We start from the raw sequence: 20,941 nt of genomic DNA on the forward strand, positions 1-20,941 counted from the left end.
TTAAATCAGACTCCATGTTGTATCTGTTTCTTTGACTTTAACCTTTGCTCTCTGTTGCTTTTGTTATTATTATCATACATAATGACCTGCCACAGGGAACCCTGCCCCTCTGCCTGAATGTTAAAGTGCTTTTGTTCAGGTCACAGGGAGACAATCTGACCCTGCCCACCTGTGAATGCCTGCAGAAAAGAAGAATTTAACACATCCCCTTCCCAATGCTGGCCAAGCCAGATAAAACTAATGACCTTTTTACTAAATTTACTTCCTCACCTCCTCCTCCTCTCTGTTCTATAAAAGAAACTGGCATCCAGACCCCAATAAGCTGGTTTTTTGGGGACCCTAGTCTGCAGTCTTCTTGGTCTGCTGCCTTTCCGAATACAGTCGCTGTTCCTTGCCTCAACACCTCATCTCCCGATTTATTGGCATGCCGTGTGGCCAGCAGAGTGAGCTTGGACTCGGTAACAGGATCAGCTACATAATATATATAGGGCCCAGTACAAAATTAAAATGTGAGACTCCCTGTTCAAAAGTTATTAAGAATTTCAAGACAGCAATAGCAAAGCATTAAGCCAAGTGTGGGACTTTTCTAAGCACAGGTCCCTGTGGAGTGTATCGTTTCCCTGCTCATGAGGTGGCAAGCTATGTTCTGTGCAGCTCTCTAACCACAGATGCTCATGAACCGGTCAGGGTCAGGGCAGGAAACAACCATCTTGACCAAAAGCAACCCAGTTCAGAAAGATGCAAATCTCCCTCCAGCACATCCATCCTTTTACATCCACCTTTCCCCCATATCTTTTTTTTTTTTTTTAGTCAAAAGTTCATAGCTTCATTTATAACAACCAACAACTGGGCATGCTCTATGGCACATCAACAAGTTAATGGATAAGCAAGTTGTCGAATAACAATAAAGTTGAGTACAAGTTAGCATTAAACTATCTATAATTGTAATAAATTGGGTGGATCTCAATATGATTGAGTGAAAAAAGCATTGTTAAAAAGAACACTGGGGCCTCCCTGGTGGCGCAGTGGTTGAGAGTCCGCCTGCCGATGCAGGGGATACGGGTTCGTGCCCCGGTCTGGGAGGATCCCATATGCCGCGGAGCGGCTGGGCCCGTGAGCCATGGCCGCTGGGCCTGCGCATCCGGAGCCTGTGCTCCGCAACGGGAGAGGCCACAACAGTGAGAGGCCCGCATACCGCAAAAAAAGAAAAAAAAAAAAAAAAAAAAGAACACTGTATTATTCCATTGATATAAATTTTAACCCATTGCAAAGTATCTACAGTGACAAAAAGCCAATCAGTGGTTTCTGAAGGATGGTGACAGAGGGGTGGTAATCAGGAATTACAGTGTTTCATTAAGAAACTTTTGGTGGTGGGCTTCCCTGGTGACGCAGTGGTTGAGAGTCCGCCTGCTGATGCAGGGGACACGGGTTCGTGCCCCGGTCCGGGAGGATCCCACATGCCGCGGAGCAGCTGGGCCCATAAGCCATGGCCGCGGAGCCTGTGCTCCGCAACGGGAGAGGCCACAACAGTGAGAGGCCTGCATACGGCAAAAAAAAAAAAAAAAAAAAAAACTTTTGGTGGTGATAGATATGTTCATGATCATGATTGTGGTGATGATTTCAGCCTTATAAAAAGCTTATATAAAATATTTTATAAATATCAAATCTCATCTTCATACACTATAAATATATGCAAGTTATTGTATACCAAACCTCAATAAAGCTTTAAAAAAGTGTATTGTCCCAAAATGAATATATCATGGAAAATAAATACCACATAATAAAATGTACCTTTTGTCTATATCTCCTACTGTTTTCTAACATTGAGTTATGAAATAAATCCAACTTTGTTTCACAGCAACATAGTGTCAATTAAAATCATTAGCTGAGGTAAGGTTTAATTCTCAAAACCAGTCTTTCAATTTCAGTTTCTTTTTCTTTTTTTGTTTTTTAATTTTTTTTTTATTGGGGTATAGTTGTTTTACAATGTTGTGTTAGTTTCTGCTGTTCAGCGATGTGAAGTAGAGTTCCCTGTGCTGTACAGCAGGTTCTTATTAGTTATCTGTTTTATACATATTAGTGTATATGTGTCAATCCCAATCTCCCAATTCATCCCACCACCACCCCTTTCCCCCACATCTTACATAACTATAAGACACTTGGTGGAAGCTTTCCTAGGATAAAAGAATAGTCTGCTTAAGTCTTAGTAAAGTGTTCATTTTTTTCCTTTTTTTTGATTGATGTATAGTTGATATACAATATTATATGTTACAGGTGTACAGTATAGTGATTCACAAATTTTAAAGGTTATATTCCATTTATACTTATTATAAAGTATTTGCTATATTCCTCCTGTTGTACAGTATATCTTTTTTGGGGGGGGCGCTGCGTTGTGTCTTCGTTGCTGCACGCGGGCTATCTCTAGTTGTGGCGAGTGGGGGCTACTCTTCGTTGCAGTGTGCAGGCTTCTCATTGCGGTGGCTTCTGTTGTTGTGGAGCACGGGCTCTAGCACGGGCTTCAGTAGTTGCAGCACGCAGCCTCAGTAGTTGTGGCTCACGGGCTTAGTTGCTCCGAGGCATGTGGGATCTTTCCAGCCCAGGGATCGAACCCATGTCCCCTGCATTGGCAGGTGGATTCTTAACCACTGGAACCACTAGGGAAGTCCCGTACAATATATCCTTGTAGCAAACCTAATAGTTTGTGCCTCTTAATCCCCTACCTCTATCTTGCCCTTCCCCCCTTCCCTCCTAAAGTGTTCATTTTTGCCAGCTAGAAATTACTTTCAGCTTTCACAAGAGTTTTAAATTTTTTTCAGCTTCTACCCATTAAGGTTTACAGTACTTAGTGTCTGACTTTTAGCCTGAGCCCTCTGGACAAAGTTGAGAGTCCCTCAAGTCCATGGGCCTCAATGGGAAAGAGCTACATTGGCTTGGTCTTGCTGTTGAAAAAAAGATTTTTTTTTTTTTTTTTTTTTTTGGCTGTGTCGGGTCTTAGTTGCAGCGTGCGGGCTTAGTTGCCCTGAATGTGGGATCTTAGTTCCCCAACCAGGGATTGAACCCTCATCCCCTGCATTGGAAGGTGGATTCTTAACCACTGGACCACCAGAGAAGTCCTGAAAAACCAAAATATTATTGTATTGTGTGTGTGTGTGTGTGTGTGTGTGTGTGTATCTGGCCCCTGTATCTAGATGCTTTCAGTTAACTCTTGTAGGTTTTCCAGGTGTGCAAACCAAATCATCACAAAAAATATCATTTGCTTCCTCCTTTCTATTTGTTATATCTTATTCTGTCTCTTGCCATTTTACATTTGCTGTAGTGCAATTTCTTTCTTCCTTTTTTTTTTTTTTTTTTTTGTTAAAGCTCTTCCTGAGCCATTTGTTTCCTTCTTATAAAATTTATTTATTTATTTATTTTAGCTGCTCTGGGTCTTCGTTGTGGCACGAGGGCTCTTCATTGCAGCCCACAGGCTTCTCTAGTTGTGGAGCATGGGCTGTAGAGAGCAAGGGCTCAGTAGTTGCGGCATGCGTGCTTAGTTGCGGTATGTGGGATCTTAGTTCCCTGACCAGGGGTTGAACCCGGGCCCCCTGCATTGGGAGTGGGGAGTCTTAACCACTGGACCATCAGGGAAGTCCCTGCAGTGCAATTTCTTTTAAAATTAGCTGACAAATGGGAATTCCCTGGCGGTCCAGGGCCAGGGTTTGATCCCAGGTCAGGGAATTAAGATCCTGCAAGCCGCACAGTGTGACAAAAAAAAAAAAAAAATTTTTTTTAAAGTTACCTGACAAATACATCTTAATATTTTGTGGAAAACTTGAAAGTTTGTGAATAAAGTTCATCTAGAAAAATAAATACCTAGGAGCAATAAAGAAAACTGAGGAAAAGAAGAATATTTAGGAGGGACTTGCCCTACCAGATATCAAAATATTCTATAAAATTATGGAAATTAAAGCAATACAAATCCTGGCACAAACAGATCTTTGGAAGAAAACAGAATGTCCAAACAAATTAAATTTGTACATATTTAGTTATGAGGGAGTGGCATTTCAAGTCAATAAAGAAGTGATAGGGCTTCCCTGGTGGCGCAGTGGTTGAGAATCCGCCTGCTGATGCAGGGGACAGGGGTTCGTGCCCTGGTCCGGGAGGATCCCATATGCCATGGAGCGGCTGGACCCATGAGCCATGGCCGCTGAGCCTGCACGTCCGCAGCCTGTGCTCCGCGACAGGAGAGGCCACAACAGTGAGAGGCCTGCGTACTGCAAAAAAAAAAAAATATATATATATATATATATATCCATAGGGACTTCCCTGGTGGTCCAGTGGCTAAGATTCTGCGCTCCCAATGCAGGGGGCCTGAGTTCGATCTCTGGTTAGGGAACTAGATCCCGCATGCATGCCGCAACTAGGAAGTCCGCGTGTTGCAACTAAGCATCCACATGCTGCATCTAAAATATCCCGCATGCAGCAACTAAGACCGGGGCAGCCTAAATAAATAAATATTTTTTTAAAAAGAGCAAAATGTATAACCTATCAAAATTAAAAATACACGTATACTTTGACCCAGCACTTTTACTTCTAGGAAGTCATGTTACAGAAACATGGGTGAGTGCTTAAAAATCTATTCATTCCATCTTTGTGTTAAATGATCTAATTGTTCAACAACAGGACACTGGTTGGATAAATTGTGGAATATCCATGTAATCCATATAACATAATACATGAAAAGAATGAATTGGATCTGCATGTGCTGATATGGGAAAAGATGTCCATAAACACAGTGAGGAATGAACAAAGCAAGCTGAGGAACAGAACAGAGAGTAAGATTCCACTTTTTAAGGAACAAGATGTGCACAAGGTTGCATGACATCACCTTCTCTAACTCCCATTGCTGAATCACTCTTTACCCCTTATGCTAAATTATTTTTCTTTAGACTATTCACGCACGTTGGACATTGCGTTTGTTTATTGTCTGTAGAAAGCTCCATGTGTACAATGAATTTATTTGTTCAATGCTCTGCCTTCAGTTCCTCAAACATTTTAATTGAAAAACATAAATTAAAAAAAAATGGAGACAGAAACATACATACATATATATATTTCAAAAAGTTATCTATACGCAGACCTACAGAGAATGGACTTGAGGACACGGGGAGGGGGAAGGGAAAGATGGGACAAAGTGAGAGAGTGGCATGGCCATATATACACCACCAAATGTAAAACCCATAGCTAGTGGGAAGCAGCCGCATGGCACAGGGAGATCAGCTCAGTGCTTTGTGACCACCTAGAGGGGTGGGATAGGGAGGGTGGGAGGGAGGGAGACGCAAGAGGGAGGGGATATGGGGATATATGTATATGTATAGCTGATTCACTTTGTTTTAAAGCAGAAACGGACACACCATTGTAAAGCAATTATACTCCAATAAAGATGTTAAAAAAAAAAGTTACCTATATTTCAAAGACTGGATTTAAGAGAATAAATTTCCACGACTGCCACTAAATACTAAAATATCCTTAAAGAATTAATATTTGTATAATCTTTTTCCAGTTGAAAAAGCAGCTTTACCTATATAGCCTTATAACATCATTATGAAAAACAAAAATATAAACAACATATATTTGCATTTTATAGTTTGCTAAAGTCATTCTTTTTCAATTGATGGTCCCAATCTTGTTGAACTCATTCCTTTTTATTTTGCTATCCAAACTACTTCTAGTGTCCTGAACAATGCAGTTTTATTCACTTATATATATATATTTATTTGTATATAAAGATGGATAGATGGATCCCCCATTCGAGAATGTTCTTCCCTGCCTTTCCACGCAGTATACGTGGACCCATCCTTAAAATCCCTCATTCAGACCGATCAACCTGCCTCATTCCTCTCCCTCAAACTACAGACGCACACAGGAAACACAACAGACCAGGCCCTAACCACTACTTGACCCAAAAGCTGCCCCGTTAGCTCTCCAGGCCCGACTGGTCCCGCCCACGCCTACGGCCTCCGGGGTTCTAAGTCCCCGCCCCCTCCGAGGAGTTTCCCAAAACCCAGCGCGGCAGGCCTCAGCCGCGCTAAGATGGCGACTCCCATGCATCGCCTCATAGCCCGGAGACAAGCGTAAGTTAGGGCCGGAGTCCGGCCGCGGGGCGGGCTGGGGGCGGGGAGAAGCGCGTCAGCCGGCTAGTGAGCGGGCGCCGGTATGCGGGGTCGGTGTGGGATCCTCAGCGTGGCCCGGCGGAGGTTGGCCTTTTTTCTCACACGTCGCCTGCCCGCGAGGAGCTCGGGCCGGGGCGGTAAGTTTGATGTCTGTGGATTAGCGATTTCGTGGAAGACGGCTGCGTGAGACCGCTGGGCGGGACCTAGGGGTGCCTGAAGAGAGTCTCGTGTTTGGTTCCCGCGAAGGGAACGCCCAGGAGTTGGTCGCTAAGAGTTTTATGCCCCTTTGCCAACCCGGCCGCCCACCCCACGCGTGACCGGGCGAAGCCTGTACCTCTTGTCCAACACCGCCTACTCTCGCCGACGTAAACCTTCAGCTTCCTGTGCAACCTCCAGCCCAGCTGGCTTTTCCTGCCCCATTCCTATCGCCTTCCCTAGGAACAACCTTACTTTTCTGCCAAGCTCTCTTCTCACTTTCTGCCATTCATTCTCCAAGAAATATTAATTTATGCATTACCTATCGCTCTATGCCGGTATTTGGGTGTAAGTAAAAGAGGTGTTCAAGACAGAATCCCTGCTTTCAGGAAGCTTACATTCTATTGGTGGAAAGAGTCGATAAACTAAACATTTTAAGCAAATACAGTTGATGATAAGAGCTTTGAAGGAAATAAGAGGTGATGGAAAGAGAAAAAGGTCCAGGTTAGGTTGATTGGACTGGAAAGGCATCTCTGAAGAGGTGGCGTTTGAACAGAGATCGGAAATGTGAGAAAGAAACCAGTCATGAGAGGATTTGGGGAAAGAGCACCCAGACTAGTATAATTGTTTTGAGACAGAAAAGAACTTAGTTTTTAAGAAACGAAAGATGGGGCTTCCGTGGTGGCGCAGCGGTTGAGAGTCCGCCTGCCGATGCAGGGGACACGGGTTCGTGCCCCGGTCCGGGAAGATCCCACATGGTGCTGAGCGGCTGGGCCCGTGAGCCATGGCCGCTGAGCCTGCGCGTCCGGAGCCTGTGCTCCGCAACAGGAGAGGCCACAACAGTGAGAGGCCCGCATACTGCAAAGAAAAAAAAAAAAGGAACGAAAGATGGCCATTGTGGATAATGAGCGAGAGAGAATAGCACAAGAGGTTTTCTGTGAACAAATAATGCAGGAGTTTGTGCCAGATGACCCTTTCTTGTGAAACCTTTTTTTCTTCTACCAGTCTGCATACCCAAACAACGTCCGACACTTTTTCACTCTGTCAGCTTTTCACGGCATCACCATTTGCCCGTTAAACGGCATCACCATTTGCTCGTTAATATATCGCTCACAGTCTGCTCTAATGTGTATATTTATATTTCTTTTTAAATAAATTTATTTATTTATTTATTTTTGGCTGCATTGGGTCTTCGTTGCTGCGTGCGGGCTTTCTCTAGTTGCGGCGAGTGAGGGCTTCTCTTCCTTGCGGTGCGCAGGCTTCTCATTGCGGTGGCATGTCTTGTTGGAGAGCACAGGCTATAGGTGCGAGGGCTTCAGTAGTTGTGGCACGCGGGCCCAGTAGTTGTGGCTCACGGGCTCTAGAGCGCAGGCTCAGTAGTTGTTGGCGCACGGGCTTAGTTGCTCCATGGCATGAGGGATCTTACCAGACCCAGGGCTCAAACACGTGTCCCCTGCATTGGCAGGCGGATTCTTAACCACTGCTCCACCAGGGAAGCCCCTGTATGTATGTATGTATGTATGTATGTATGTATGTATGTATGTATGTATGTATTTATTTATTTTTGGCTGTGTTGGGTCTTCGTTTCTGTGTGAGGGCTTTCTCTAGTTGTGGCAAGCGGGGGCCACTCTTCATCGCCGTGCGCGGACCTCTCACTATCGCGGCCTCTCTTGTTGCGGAGCACAGGCTCCAGACGCGCAGGCTCAGTAGTTGTGGCTCTCGGGCCTAGTTGCTCTGCGGCATGTGGGATCTTCCCAGACCAGGGCTCGAACCCGTGTCCCCTGCATTAGCAGGCAGATTCTCAACCACTGCGCCACCAGGGAAGCCCTGTATTTCTTTTTATATTTATATTTTTTATTCTAAGAGCCCTGATCCTTCTCTTCTCCCTTTCATCAGAGTACCTCTCATGCCTGATGAGGTTCCTTGAACATAAGGATAAAGACTTAAGGAATCAGAATGAAGTAGGAGGAAGAAGGCTTTGAAGTCATATGGTTCTGAGATCAAGAATGGAGTAACAGTAATACTTAACAGTTGTGCAGTAAATGATGTCACCAGGGTCTAATCTCTCTCAGGTTTGCCCTTTTGGGTGTTGGTTCCATACTTGGTTAGGTCACTCCTTTGGTCCTAAGATGGCTGCAGTATCTAGGGTCCTTTATATCCTCTCAGCTTCAAGTTGACAGCATCTCATTGTCTAGATTGGGTTACATACCCTACCCTGAACCATGTCTATGGAATTATGAAGCTTTGATTGACTTGGATCTCATTCTCTTCCCAGCATAATTGAATGGATCCTTATAAACCAATGGGTGGGAAAAAAATAAAATAAAATAAAAATAAACAAATGGGGGGGTAGGTCAGAGGAGGTAATTAATGATTGCTAGATTGACAAAACCAACCAATGTCCACTTAAATATGAAGTGAAAGTAAGACTTCTAGTGCTTTTAACATAAGTTTTGGAGTATCACACAGTTAAACAAATGTTCCATTTCTGCAGTATGCTTGTATTTGGTACATGAGCTACACAGAAGTAAAAGACAATCTTAGCTTTAGGAGCTTCTAGTCTTACTGAAAAGAAAACATGGTGTATAATGAAACCTAACCTGTCATGGTTTGCAGACTGTCGGGACAATTCCCAGGGAGTTGGAGAGGGAGGGCCTTTAGAGGCAAGGGGAGTCCAGGAGAATTTGGGGAATATTTTGGGGGGGAAAGCAGAAGAGGAGCCTTTACTTTTCATTTTATATTCATCAAAAAGATTTAATTTTATTTATAAAGAGCATATAGCACTTCCATAAGAACAAGTCTTAAACTACAAGTTATGAGAAGTGAGAAAGTACTATTGACATTGTTTTTAAAAGTCTTTGGACTAAAGGAGGAAAGGGGGGAAATTTGAACTTTTCATTCAGCAGATCTTTCAGGGACTTAACTTTGAATCAGATTTCACTCACATATAATTATATGCAGAATGAGAAGACTGGAACTGAAGCCCAAGGTACTTGAGGAGTGAGTTATAGAGCCCTAATCCACTCTGAATGTGTTTAAGGCACTTGACCCACATGATTGCTCCCCAACATAACAGAGATTTTCCAGGTGAGATGGCTGTACTGCTGCTGGTAATCTGAGAACCCCTGGCAAACAGGAGTGGTGCTGAAGGACTGGAAGTAGGCAAATGCTGTTTTGATTTTCAAAGTGAGAAGGGTAGATTTCACAAACCAGACCAGTGAACTTGATATCCATTCCACCCAAAATTCTGGCTGGATTTATTAAATATGTTCAGAAAGAAAAGCCAAGATCATCAGGTATCAAGTCGTTACAGATTGATACCCTTTTTGCCTTTTAGGTATTTGGATTTCAAAAAGGCATCTTGAAAAGTCTCTCATAATATCCTTGTGAAAACAGAACAATTAGGTACATCAGTTGAACATCATGGACAAAGAGTATTGTTTAATGGGTTTAAGTAAATATACAGAGGTATCCCATGGTGGCCTGCAGAGTTTGGTCCTCAGTTTGGTCTTGTCAACATTTTTATAAATGACTTAGATGAGGACACATGTGCATGTTTCTCAAACCTGCAGTTAACACAAAGCTGGGAGGGATAACTAATACAATGGATAACAAAATCCCAATCCAGAAAGGTCTTGACAGGCTGGAACTCTATGTTGAGTCTAACAAGAAGAAATTTAACAAGGGTAAAAGTAAGTATTGTAATAGTATTTTTTTTAATTTCAATTTCCAACTGTTTGTTGCTAGTATATTGACTTTTGTATATTGACCTTGTATCCTGTGACCTTATTAAACTCATTTAGTAGTCCTACTAGCTCCATTTTGGATTCTTAGGGATTTTCTAGATAGATAATCATCATTTATATTATATTTTTTGTTTATTTGGTATGTACATTTTAAAGATTTTTGTTACATATTACCAAATAGCCCTTCAGAAAGTATCTGCAACTTACAATCTTACCAGCAATTAAGAATGTGTATCTTACTATATTTAGAGTGCCCATTCTCCATCTTTGCCAACAATAGGCTTAAAAAACAGCTTTGCCAATCTGACAGAAATGGTATCAAAGAAGGTGGTTTCACCCAAAAAGGCTGTACCATTAAAACACTTCCTTAAGCCTTAGCTTAGAATATAGAAATGGAATATTATTAAATAAGGTATTCATTTGAAAAGAAATAAATGCTGATCTTGTGTTTATTTTGAAATTATAGGTGTGTCTCATTCAGTATTCTATCTGGAAGTTTTAAGTATTTTTAGGGGTGTTAATGTTTAGAACATCATAGGTGGGCTTTAGATATTGGTGAATGTTTTATTTATAACAACAAAAAGCAAACTCCACAGTGCTGGTAGGTAATATTTTTAATGGCTGGGATCCCAGGTTATAAGTTTCTTAATATTGGGAAAACAAACTGAGTTGGAGAAGACTTTATTTCCTTGATTCTGAGAGGCTTCCACCCTCCTCCATATTTTCATTGTTAGGAAATATTGTGAAAGGCTTTGAAATGGATTAAAAAAAAAAAAGATTACTGGCTGATTTGTCTAATTCCCTATCCTGGCTAGTGACTCTGTGAGGGCCTGTGCCTCACTGTCTTTGATATATATACATATATATATATATATATATATATATATATATATATATGTTTTGTTTTTTGTTTTGTTTCGTTTTGTTTTTTGATTTATTTTTAGCTGAGTTGGGTCTTTGTTGCTGCGCACAGGCTTTCTCTAGTTGCGGCGAGCGGAGGCTACTCTTCGTTGCGGTGCGCGGACTTCTCATTGTGGTGGCTTCTCTTGTTGTGGAGCACAGGCTCTAAGCACGCAGGCTTCAGTAGTTGAGGCTCACGGGCTCTAGAGCGCAGGCTCAGTAATTGTGGCCCACGGGCTTAGTTGCTCCGCGGCATGTGGGATCTTCCCAGACGCACGGGCTTGGTTGCTCCGCGGCATGTGGCATCTTCTCAGACCAGGGCTCGAATCCATGTTCCTTGCATTGGCAGGCGGATTCTTAACTGCTGCACCACCAGGGAAGCCCTCTTTGAGCTATTTTTAAATAACTCTGTAAATTGTAAAAAGCTGGTAGAAAAGATTCTTACCCATGAAAAGACAGTACAACTGATTCTTGCCCTGTGTCTATTGACCAGTTTTTAACTATCTGTAAATTCATTTCCTGCCTTCCTGATTGCCCATATATGTGTGTTGTTTGGATTCTGTTTTGAACCAACTGCAACATCTTACTGGTTCCCTTATTAATTAATGATTAAATAAAACCCTTGACATGTGTTCATTTTATATTTATATGAGAGTCATGATTTTACTTTTTTTACTAACTGTCCTTTAATGTTTTTGAATTTATTATTTCTGGAATGCATATCACAATTGTGTATATATTAAATGTGTTAGTGGTTCTTTTTGCTTGAAAAGTGGGCAACTTAATATTAAGTCCATAGAGTGTTTTATTATTGATAGCCTTAACAATTTGCTACATTACACATTCAGATAAGCTCTGAAGTTATAGTCATGGTTCTGGCAGTTGCTTACTGAAATTTATGAACTATTACTAGGCAAAAAGCTGACTCTTCTTTATTATCTTTCAATACTACCACTCAGGACTTCCCTGGTGGCGCAGTGGTTAAGAATCTGCCTGCCAATGCAGGGGACACGGGTTCGAGCCCTGTTCCGGGAAGATCCCACATGCTGTGGAGCAACTAAGCCCGTGAACCACAACTACTGAGCCTGCGCTCTAGAGCCAGCGAGCCACAACTACTTGAGCTCACGTGCCACAGCTACTGAAGCCTGTGCACCTAGAGCTTGTGCTCGCAACAAGAGAGGCCACCTCAGTGAGAAGCCTGTGCACCACAACAAAGAGTAGTCCCTGCTCAGCAACGAAGACCCAACGCAGTCAAAAATAAATAAATTTATTAAAAAATAAAAAAAACTACTACTGCGTAGTGTTGCCTTGCTTGAAACATTAGTTCTTCACATTAGGATTGGCTTAATTTTTGAAAAAATGCTAAAAATAAATTACTGTCAGAATTACAGAAGCTGGGCTTCCCTGGTGGCACAGTGGTTGGGAGTCCACCTGCTGATGCAGGGGACACGGGTTCGTGCCCCGGTCCAGGAGGATCCCACATGCTGCGGAGTGGCTGGGCCCGTGAGCCATGGCCGCTGAGCCTGCGTGTCCGGAGCCTGTGCTCCGCAATGGAAGAGGCCGCAACAGTGAGAGGCCCGCGTACCGAAAAAAAAAAAAAAAAAAATTACAGAACCTGGCTGACGATGTGGGAATTCATTATGAAAAGCATACTATAGGGCTTCCCTGGTGGCGCAGTGGTTGAGAGTCCGCCTGCCGATGCAGGGGAAACGGGTTCGTGCCCCGGTCTGGGAGGATCCCACATGCCGCGGAGCGGCTGGGCCTGTGAGCCATGGCCGCTGGGCCTGTGCGTCCGGAGACTGTGCTCCGCAACGGGAGAGGCCACAACAGTGAGAGGCCCATATACCGCAAAAAAAAAAAAAGCATACTATAAACAATATATGTCCTCTTAAACCCTTGCCTATTTAAACAGTCATTCATTTTACAAACATTTACTGAACACCAATTATGTGTTCTCCAAGGGTAAAAAGGTGACTGCTCTAGGTCGAAATTAAGAATCCAGCATCCCATCATGCAACCATGTTTTGAGAAAATTTAAATTGCCATGTATCGTTAGTCCAGATAATTGATTAGCCTAATGTGTGGATTGATATTCACAACTCCCATTTATTTGTGTATTACTTTATGCCAGATTCCTTACTGCTTTCTATACAAACATCCCAGTCTGTAGAATGGGGATATTGTTCTCAAACTCATTGGGTTGTCATGGGGATTAGATGTATTTATGTATAAATAGTACTTAGCTAAATTCCTGGCACACAGTAAGTATAAACCACGGTTATGGTCTTATCTAATTCTCACAATAACCTAGTGAAGTAGATGTTATCCCATTTTTTAGAATAGAAACTGAAGTTCAAAAACTGGCTTGCTAATGAGCCTAAAGCTATGTAGTGAAAGAGCCAAGATTTTAAAAAATTTTTATGGTTGTGAACTATAACACATCTACAAAAAAGTTCAGACAACATAAATATGTCATTAATAGGTAATTATAAAGAGGATATCCCATGTAACCACTACCCAGATCAAGTATTTAATAAAAAATTGCCAATATACTGGATGCCACCAAGCTTTCCCAATCACAACCTCCTCCCTCCTTCCTAAAGTAACCACTATCCTAACATTTATGGTACTTACTTACTTGCCTCTGTTCTGTGCTTTTACCATCTAACTATTCACTAGAGTTTAATTTTACCTGTCTTTAACCTTTACATAGAATCAGACAATTTAGATTCTTTTGAGTTTAGCTTCTTATATCTAAGCTCCATCTGAGTTAAATTAAGCTGGAATTTGTTCATTTTTATTCAGTGTTCTATACCACAGATCATACATTCTTCTTTGATATTATTTCCAATTTTGAGGATTTTACAAATCTTGTTGTTAAGAATATTATTATAGTTCTTCCTCTTCCTCTTCCCTACTTTAACAAGTCAGTCCCTAAAGCCATAAGGTGGTATGGATCCATGCAGAGGACTGACCTGGCACTAGAGTATTAGAGCTGAAGGGGAGTAACTAAGGCATCCACATAGGGACGTGAACTGGCTTGCAGTGCCAGCAGGGTGCATAGGGCATCCAGTTGAGGGAAGGTCCAATGCAGGGTACCAGATCCCAAGCAGAGTGAGGAGGGTTTCCACACAGGGAGAGCCATTTAACACAAGTTGTCACCCTAGTGGGGAGAATGTCTCCATGGGGGAGGGGAGGTATAATTTGGTATGAGGTGGCACAGTCTAAATAGAAAGAGAAATGAGTTCATGTGAGGTGGACTGGCCTGGCAGTGGAAGTCAGAGCCCAGGCAGGGTGAGGAGCATGTTCACATGGGGAGTGTGGGAGGACAGCAAAGGGCAGAGTAGCAGAGCCCAAGTGGAGTAAAGAGGGCATCTGTAAGGGGGAGGGGGCAACAATGGGCAATTGGTTTCATAAGACAAATTGACCAAATAAGTAAATCTGTTAAGGATAATGGGAGCCAGATTTCTCACTGAAGGAGGAGGAGGTATGGGGAAGGAGAAAATAGAGTAAATTCTGTGAAGTTGGATTGGAATTAAAGGTATCGGTATGAATTCATGGTTTTCAAAATATATAGTTAAATATAGCTGTAAATGTGTGTATTTGATACATGGATAGTAATGTGTGTGTTGTTCCCTAGCTCTGTCCACTGAAGGGGTACCTGAGAGCAGCAACATTCCAGTTACAGTGAGCACATGTGTGCCCTGATCTTGACTCTGAATGTCATCAGGGTTCTATCAGGCTGATTTCAGGCCTGGAAAGGCCTGATTTCAGGACAGAGAAAGTATAAGATGAGCCTGGAATTTTTTCTTGTACCAGAAAGCAAGGAAGTGCTCAAAGAATGAAGGAACCATGTCAAAAGAACACAGAATCCAACTTGGAAGGATTCCCACTGACCAAATCTAGGGCAATCAGAGCATCAAAATAAATCATGGTAACGGATAGTAACTCATTCAATAAAATAGAAAAATAGAGTTCATACTGATAGATGAATAAATGAACTAAAAATTTAATGAGCAGGATATTTATGTACTTTCAAATACCAACCCACAAAATATTTATTAATTGCTTTATTAGTTATTAATTATAGTTGTATAACAAATTACCCCCAAATTTAGTGACTTCTAACAATAAGCATCTCAGTTCTGTGGTCAGGAATTCAGGAGTGACTTAGCTGAGTAGTTCTTTTTTCTTTCTTCGGTTTTTTTTTGGCTGCCTCAGGTGTTAGTTGTGGCATGTGGGATCTTCATTGAGGCATGCGTGATCTTTCGTTGTGGCGTGTGAGCTTCTCTCTAGTGGCATGTGGGTTTTCTCTTCTCTAGTTCTGGCACGCAGGCTCCAGGGCACATGGGGTCTGTAGTGTGGCATGTGGGTTCCAGAGCACATGGGCTATGTAGTTTGCGGCTCGTGGACTCTAGTTGAGGCGCGGGAGCTCAGTAGTTGTGGTGCACGGGCTTAGTTGCCCTGCGGCACGTGGGATCTTAGTTCCCCAACCAGGGATCAAACCCTCGTACCCTGCATTGTAAAACAGCTTCTTTACCACTGGACCACCAGGGAAGTCCCAGCTGAGTGGTTCTGACTCAGGTTCTCCCTATATGTTTGTGGTCAGGATCTTGCCAGGGGCTGCAGTCATCTGAAGACTTGACCACAACTGGAGGATCTGCTTCCAAGATAGCTATTCACAGGGCTGTTGGCAGGAAGCCTCAGTTCCTCACCACATGGGCCTCCTTAGAGGCTGCTTGAGTGTTTTCATGACATGGCAGCTACATGAGCTAATCTTTAAAGTCACGCTCCATCACCCTGCTTTATTCTGTTAGTTAGAAGCAAGTCACTAAGTCTTAGCCACACTTAAGGGGAGGGTAGTTAGGCGCCAACCCTTGAAGTAAGGATATCATAGAATTCGTGGACATAATTTAAAACCACCTCAATTACAAAAGGACAAAAAATAACTTTATATTGCAAAATCTGGTCGACCCTCCATAATGAAGGGATCAAAACGAACATCATCAGTAACAAGACAAATTGAAGTCTTGTGTCACCTGACAGGAATACAGCAAGAAGAACACGGCACATGTCTGTTATATTCCTGCCAAAAATACGTGGCTTGAATCTAATCATATAGAGATATCAGATGTTGTAGCCAGCCTCCAAGATGACCTCCAGTGATCCCTGCTTCATGTGTACTCTCCTCCAGAGAGTACCAGAGTTGGTCTGTATGACCAGTAGAATATAGCAAAAGTAATGGTATGTCATTTCCAAGATTGGGTGATAAAAGACTGACTTCTTTCTTGAGTTATCTTGGTCACTCTCCCTGAGTAAAGCCATGTTGCAAGCAGCCCTATGGAGAGGCCAGCAGGCAAGGAACTGAAGCCTCCCATTAGCCACATGAGTGAACCTGGAAGCAAATCCTCCAACTCAAATTGAAGCACATTCTACAAAATAACTGGCTGTAATCATCAAAAAGTGTCAAGGTCATGTAAAGCAAGACACAGGACTGAGGAACTCTTCCAGACAGAAGGAGACTAAAGAGACATGACAACCTGTGTAACATTGATGCAGAACTGGATTTTGCTATAGAGAACGTTTTGGAGACATTTGATGAAACTTAAATGGGGTCTGAAGATTAAACTTAAATGGGATCTTGAAGGTATCAACATTAACTTCTTGATTTTGATGGTTACATTGTGTATATGAGAATGTCCTAGTTTATAGAGAACATGCAGTAAAGTGTTCTGGTTTGATGAGGCATCAGGTTGGCAACTTACAAATGGCTCAGCAAAAACAGTTCACAAATGATTTAGGAAAAATAGTTCTTTGAACTGTACTTAACAGCTTTTCTATAAGGTTGTGACTATTTCAAAACTTTTAAAAGCTACATAAAGGAAAGCAATATTCCAATATTCTTATACATGTTATCTGGTATAGTTTTGTGTAGATTTCTATTGTGTAAGTACCTGAAAGTGGAATTGCTGGACTGTAGAGTATGCATTTCTTCAACTATAGTGGTTTTTGCTTTTTCTTAGGTTAGTATCGAGCACCTTTTCATGTGTTTATTAATTTGTTTCCCAATCCCATTTTTGTACTGCCTTTCCATCTTCCACTTTATCTTATTTTTCTATTATACATCATTTCCTTAATGATTCATAAGAGTTCTTTGTATACTTAAGATGAAGCTGTTGGCAAAATGTGTTACAAATATCTTCTCCCACTCTTTGGCTTCTCTTTTTACTCTCTTTATAGTATATTTTGATGAACAGAAATTCTTAATTTTTGAAAATTCTTAATTTTAGTAATTCTAATTTATCAATCTTTTATGATTAGTGATTTTTTTAAGTTAATGTAGTTATTTATTATTTTTGACTGCGTTGGGTCTTTGTTGCTGCACGCGGGCTTTCTCTAGTTGAGGTGAGTGGGGGCTACTCTCCTTTGCGGTATGCGGGCTTCTCATTGCAGTGGCTTCTCTTGTTGCGGAGCACGGGCTCTAGGCACGCGGGCTTCAGTAGTTGTGGAACATGGGCTCAGTAGTTGTGGCTTGCGGGCTCTAGAGTGCAGGCTCAGTAGTTGTGGCGCACGGGCTTAGTTGCTTCTCAGCATGTGGGATCTTCCCGGACCAGAGCTCGAACCCATGTCCCCTGCATTGGCAGGCGAATTCTTAACCACTGCGCCACCAGGGAAGTCTTAGTGCTTTGTTTTTGTTTCTTAAGAATTCCTAACTCAAATATGTCACTTTTTTTATACTGTCTTTTAAACCTTATTGTTTGGCCAAGTCTGTAATCATTGTTGGCTTATGGTTAAGTCTTATTTTTACCATGCATAACCAGTTGTCCCTACATCATTTTTATTTATTTATTTATTTATTTATTTATTTTGCGGTACGTGGGCCTCCCACTGCCGTGGCCCCTCCCATCGCGGAGCGCAGACTCCGTACGCACAGGCACAGCGGCCACGGCCCACCGGCCCAGCCGCTCCGCGGCACGTGGGATCCCCCTGGACCGGGGCACGAACCCGTGCCCCCCGCCCCCCGCATCGGCAGGCGGACCCCCAACCACTGCGCCACCAGGGAAGCCCTCCTACATCATTTATAATCTAACCTTTCCCCCCACTGCTCTTTAATGCCATGGTTGTCATAAATTGTTCATGTATACATTAGTCTATTTCTGGACATTCTGTTCTGTTCTACTGGCATATTTGTATATATTTGCTCCAATCTCACATTCTTAGTTATTATAGCTGTATCATAAGTCACTGTCTTTTATTTTTTCTTTCAGTCTTATTGAGATACAGTTGACGTACAACACTGTATAAGTTTAAGCTTAATGATTTGATTTACATACGTCATGAAGTCACTGTTAACAATAAGTTTAGTGAACATCCATCTTCTCATATAGATACAAAATTAAAGAAACAGAAAAAAAACCGTTTTTATCTTGTGATGAGAACTCTTAAGATTTACTCTCTTAACAATTTTCACGTATAACATACAGCTGTTAATTTCATTAATCATATTGTACATTACATCCCTAGTACTTATTTATCTTATAACTAGAAATTTGTACCTTTGACTGCCTTTATCCGGTTGCTGCTCCCCCATCCCCCACCTCTGTTAACCACAAATCTGAACTCTTTTTTTTGTGATTTTTTTGTTTATTTTTGAAATATCATTTACCTACAGCACTATGTTAGTTCCAGGTATACAACAAAGAGATTCAATATTTCCGTATATTACAAAATGATCACCACAAGTCAATTTCTTTTAATCCAAGTCTTCCCTACTTGTTCCTTTATAAGGGTATTTTGGCTGTTCTTGGCCTTTTGAATGTCCATATACATTTTAGGGAATAAGTTTAAGTTCCATACCAAACAAACACCTGTTAAGATTCTGATTGGCATTGCTTCGAATCTATAGATCAGTTTGGGGAGAATGGACTGTTTTTACAATATTGAGTCTTTCAGTCTATGAACATGGTAATCCTTTTATTTAGCTACTTATTTAGATGTTTAATTTCTCTCAGTAATGTTTGTTTTCTGCATAGAATTCTTGCACATATTTTCTTTCACTTATTTATAAGTGCTTGTTATTTTTCAGGATGTTATAAATACCACCTTTTAAATTTTTATTTTTAACTGTTTTTGTTAAGTAGAAACTCAATTGATTTTTATGTGTTGACCTAATATCTAATAGAAAGTTTGGCAAACGATAGTCCACTGAATCCTGCCTGCTGCCTGTTCTAGGCTTGCAAACTAAGAATGCTTTTTACATATGTTTGTATATATATGATCAATTTGATGATAGAGAACACTAATTTTGAACCTCAATTGAGTGAAATGTTATCTTATAGAAAAGAATTCCATTCTTCTCATTAATAAACCTCTTTTATTTGAAATATTTTCATTAATAAAATATTTGTAGAAATTTGTTTTCTCTCTTGTGATATAAATACCTTTGTAATATCTTAAATTTTGCCTCTTGGTCTGCAAAGCCTAAAATATTGACTCTCTGACACTTTATAGACAAAGTTTACTGACCCCAATATAAAGCCTTCCTAAACTCACTTATGAATTCTAATTATTGAAAAATGTTTTGGGACTCCCCTGGCGATCCAGCATTTAGGACTCCACGCTCCTAATGCAGGGCGCAAGGGTTCGATTCCTGGTTGGGGAAGTAAGATCCCACATGCCGCATGGCAGGGCCAAAAAAAATTCTTTTTATCTGTAGAGTCTGTTGGATTTGCCATTTACATGATACATCATCAGTAAGGAATGACAATTTTATTTATTCCTTTCTAATTCCTTTATCTATTTTTCTTCACTTGCCACACCTTAATTCAATTTCAAGGACTGAGATTTTTCTTAGTCTAGGTGACTAGAAGCTGGGCTGCACTTGATAAGTAGTTGCTTTATTCTCCGAGTAAAGCCCTTCAGAATCCCAACTCTGAATGCAAAATTTGTCTCCCTTGCTCCTTATAAGTGATGCTTGCTTACCCTCCTGACTTGGGAAAAAAACCCCAGCACAAGAGTTGACTTAAACGTAGGGCTGACCACTCTAGGTTTCCAGCTTCTTCCATATCTTGGCTTGGTTATTCTTTAATCTCTTGTTAGTTCTCTGATACCTCGAGCACATTGTTAAAAATGTTTTGACTGTCTTTTCTAGTTCTGAGCTGAAGAGTTGGTCTGAGTTACCTGGTCTGCCGTTACTGGAATGGAATTGAGGAAAGAAGATTTGTACTCAGTTCTGTCTAACTCCCAGGGCCATGCTCTTAACCACTTACTATATTGCTTTGTGATTAAATCTAACAAATAATTTAAAGTGTAAAATGATGCTTATTTTTGAATTGTACCTTTACATAAGCATCATTTTATGCTTATATTATTTATGCTTCTCACGACAGAAAATGTCAGGTCAAAAATTTAAGGCCTGTATTCTATTTTTTACTCTGCAGTGAAGCAAATAAACAACATGTAAGATGTCAGAAATGCTTGGAATTTGGGCATTGGACTTATGAATGCACAGGAAAAAGAAAGTACCTACATAGGCCTTCAAGAACAGCAGAACTAAAGAAAGCTTTAAAAGAAAAAGAAAACAGATTATTATTACAGCAAAGGTAAGGTTACATATGGTATCCAAAGGAATATTTATTTGTATTTATAAAATTTATTAAGGGACTAAATATCTTATGGTGGTTATCCAGATTTAGATTATATTGTAATATTAGCTAATGTTTAATGAGTGTTACTGTGTGCCAGGCACCGTACTAAGGTCTTTACAATTATTAGCTTATTTCAGCATCACATCTATACCGTTAAGGTAAGTACTATTATAATTCCCATTTTACATATGAAGAAGCTGAGGCATGGGGCTTCCCTGGTGGCACAGTGGTTGAGAGTCCGCCTGCCGATGCAGGGGACACGGGTTCGTGCCCCGGTCTGGAAGATCCCACATGCCGCGGA

General features: G+C 41.3%; 1 protein-coding gene across 6 annotated transcripts in view; it reads left to right on the forward strand.

The window, feature by feature from the left end:
• The first annotated feature begins 6,020 nt into the window (after positions 1 to 6,020).
• Positions 6,021 to 20,941, forward strand: part of ZCCHC10 (zinc finger CCHC-type containing 10) — a 37,437-nt gene continuing 22,516 nt past the window's right edge. For all 6 annotated transcript variants that reach the window (XM_082624056.1, XM_082624054.1, XM_082624051.1 and 3 more), the window contains exons 1-2: positions 6,021 to 6,113; positions 20,434 to 20,595. In XM_082624056.1, coding sequence (XP_082480182.1) covers positions 6,073 to 6,113; positions 20,434 to 20,595 — 203 coding nt within the window. In that variant the 5' untranslated portion in view covers positions 6,021 to 6,072. The remainder of the gene's footprint in view (positions 6,114 to 20,433; positions 20,596 to 20,941) is intronic.

The sequence above is a fragment of the Mesoplodon mirus genome, assembly GCF_964341445.2.
Source record: "Mesoplodon mirus genome assembly, chromosome: 5".
NCBI lineage: Eukaryota > Metazoa > Chordata > Mammalia > Artiodactyla > Ziphiidae > Mesoplodon > Mesoplodon mirus.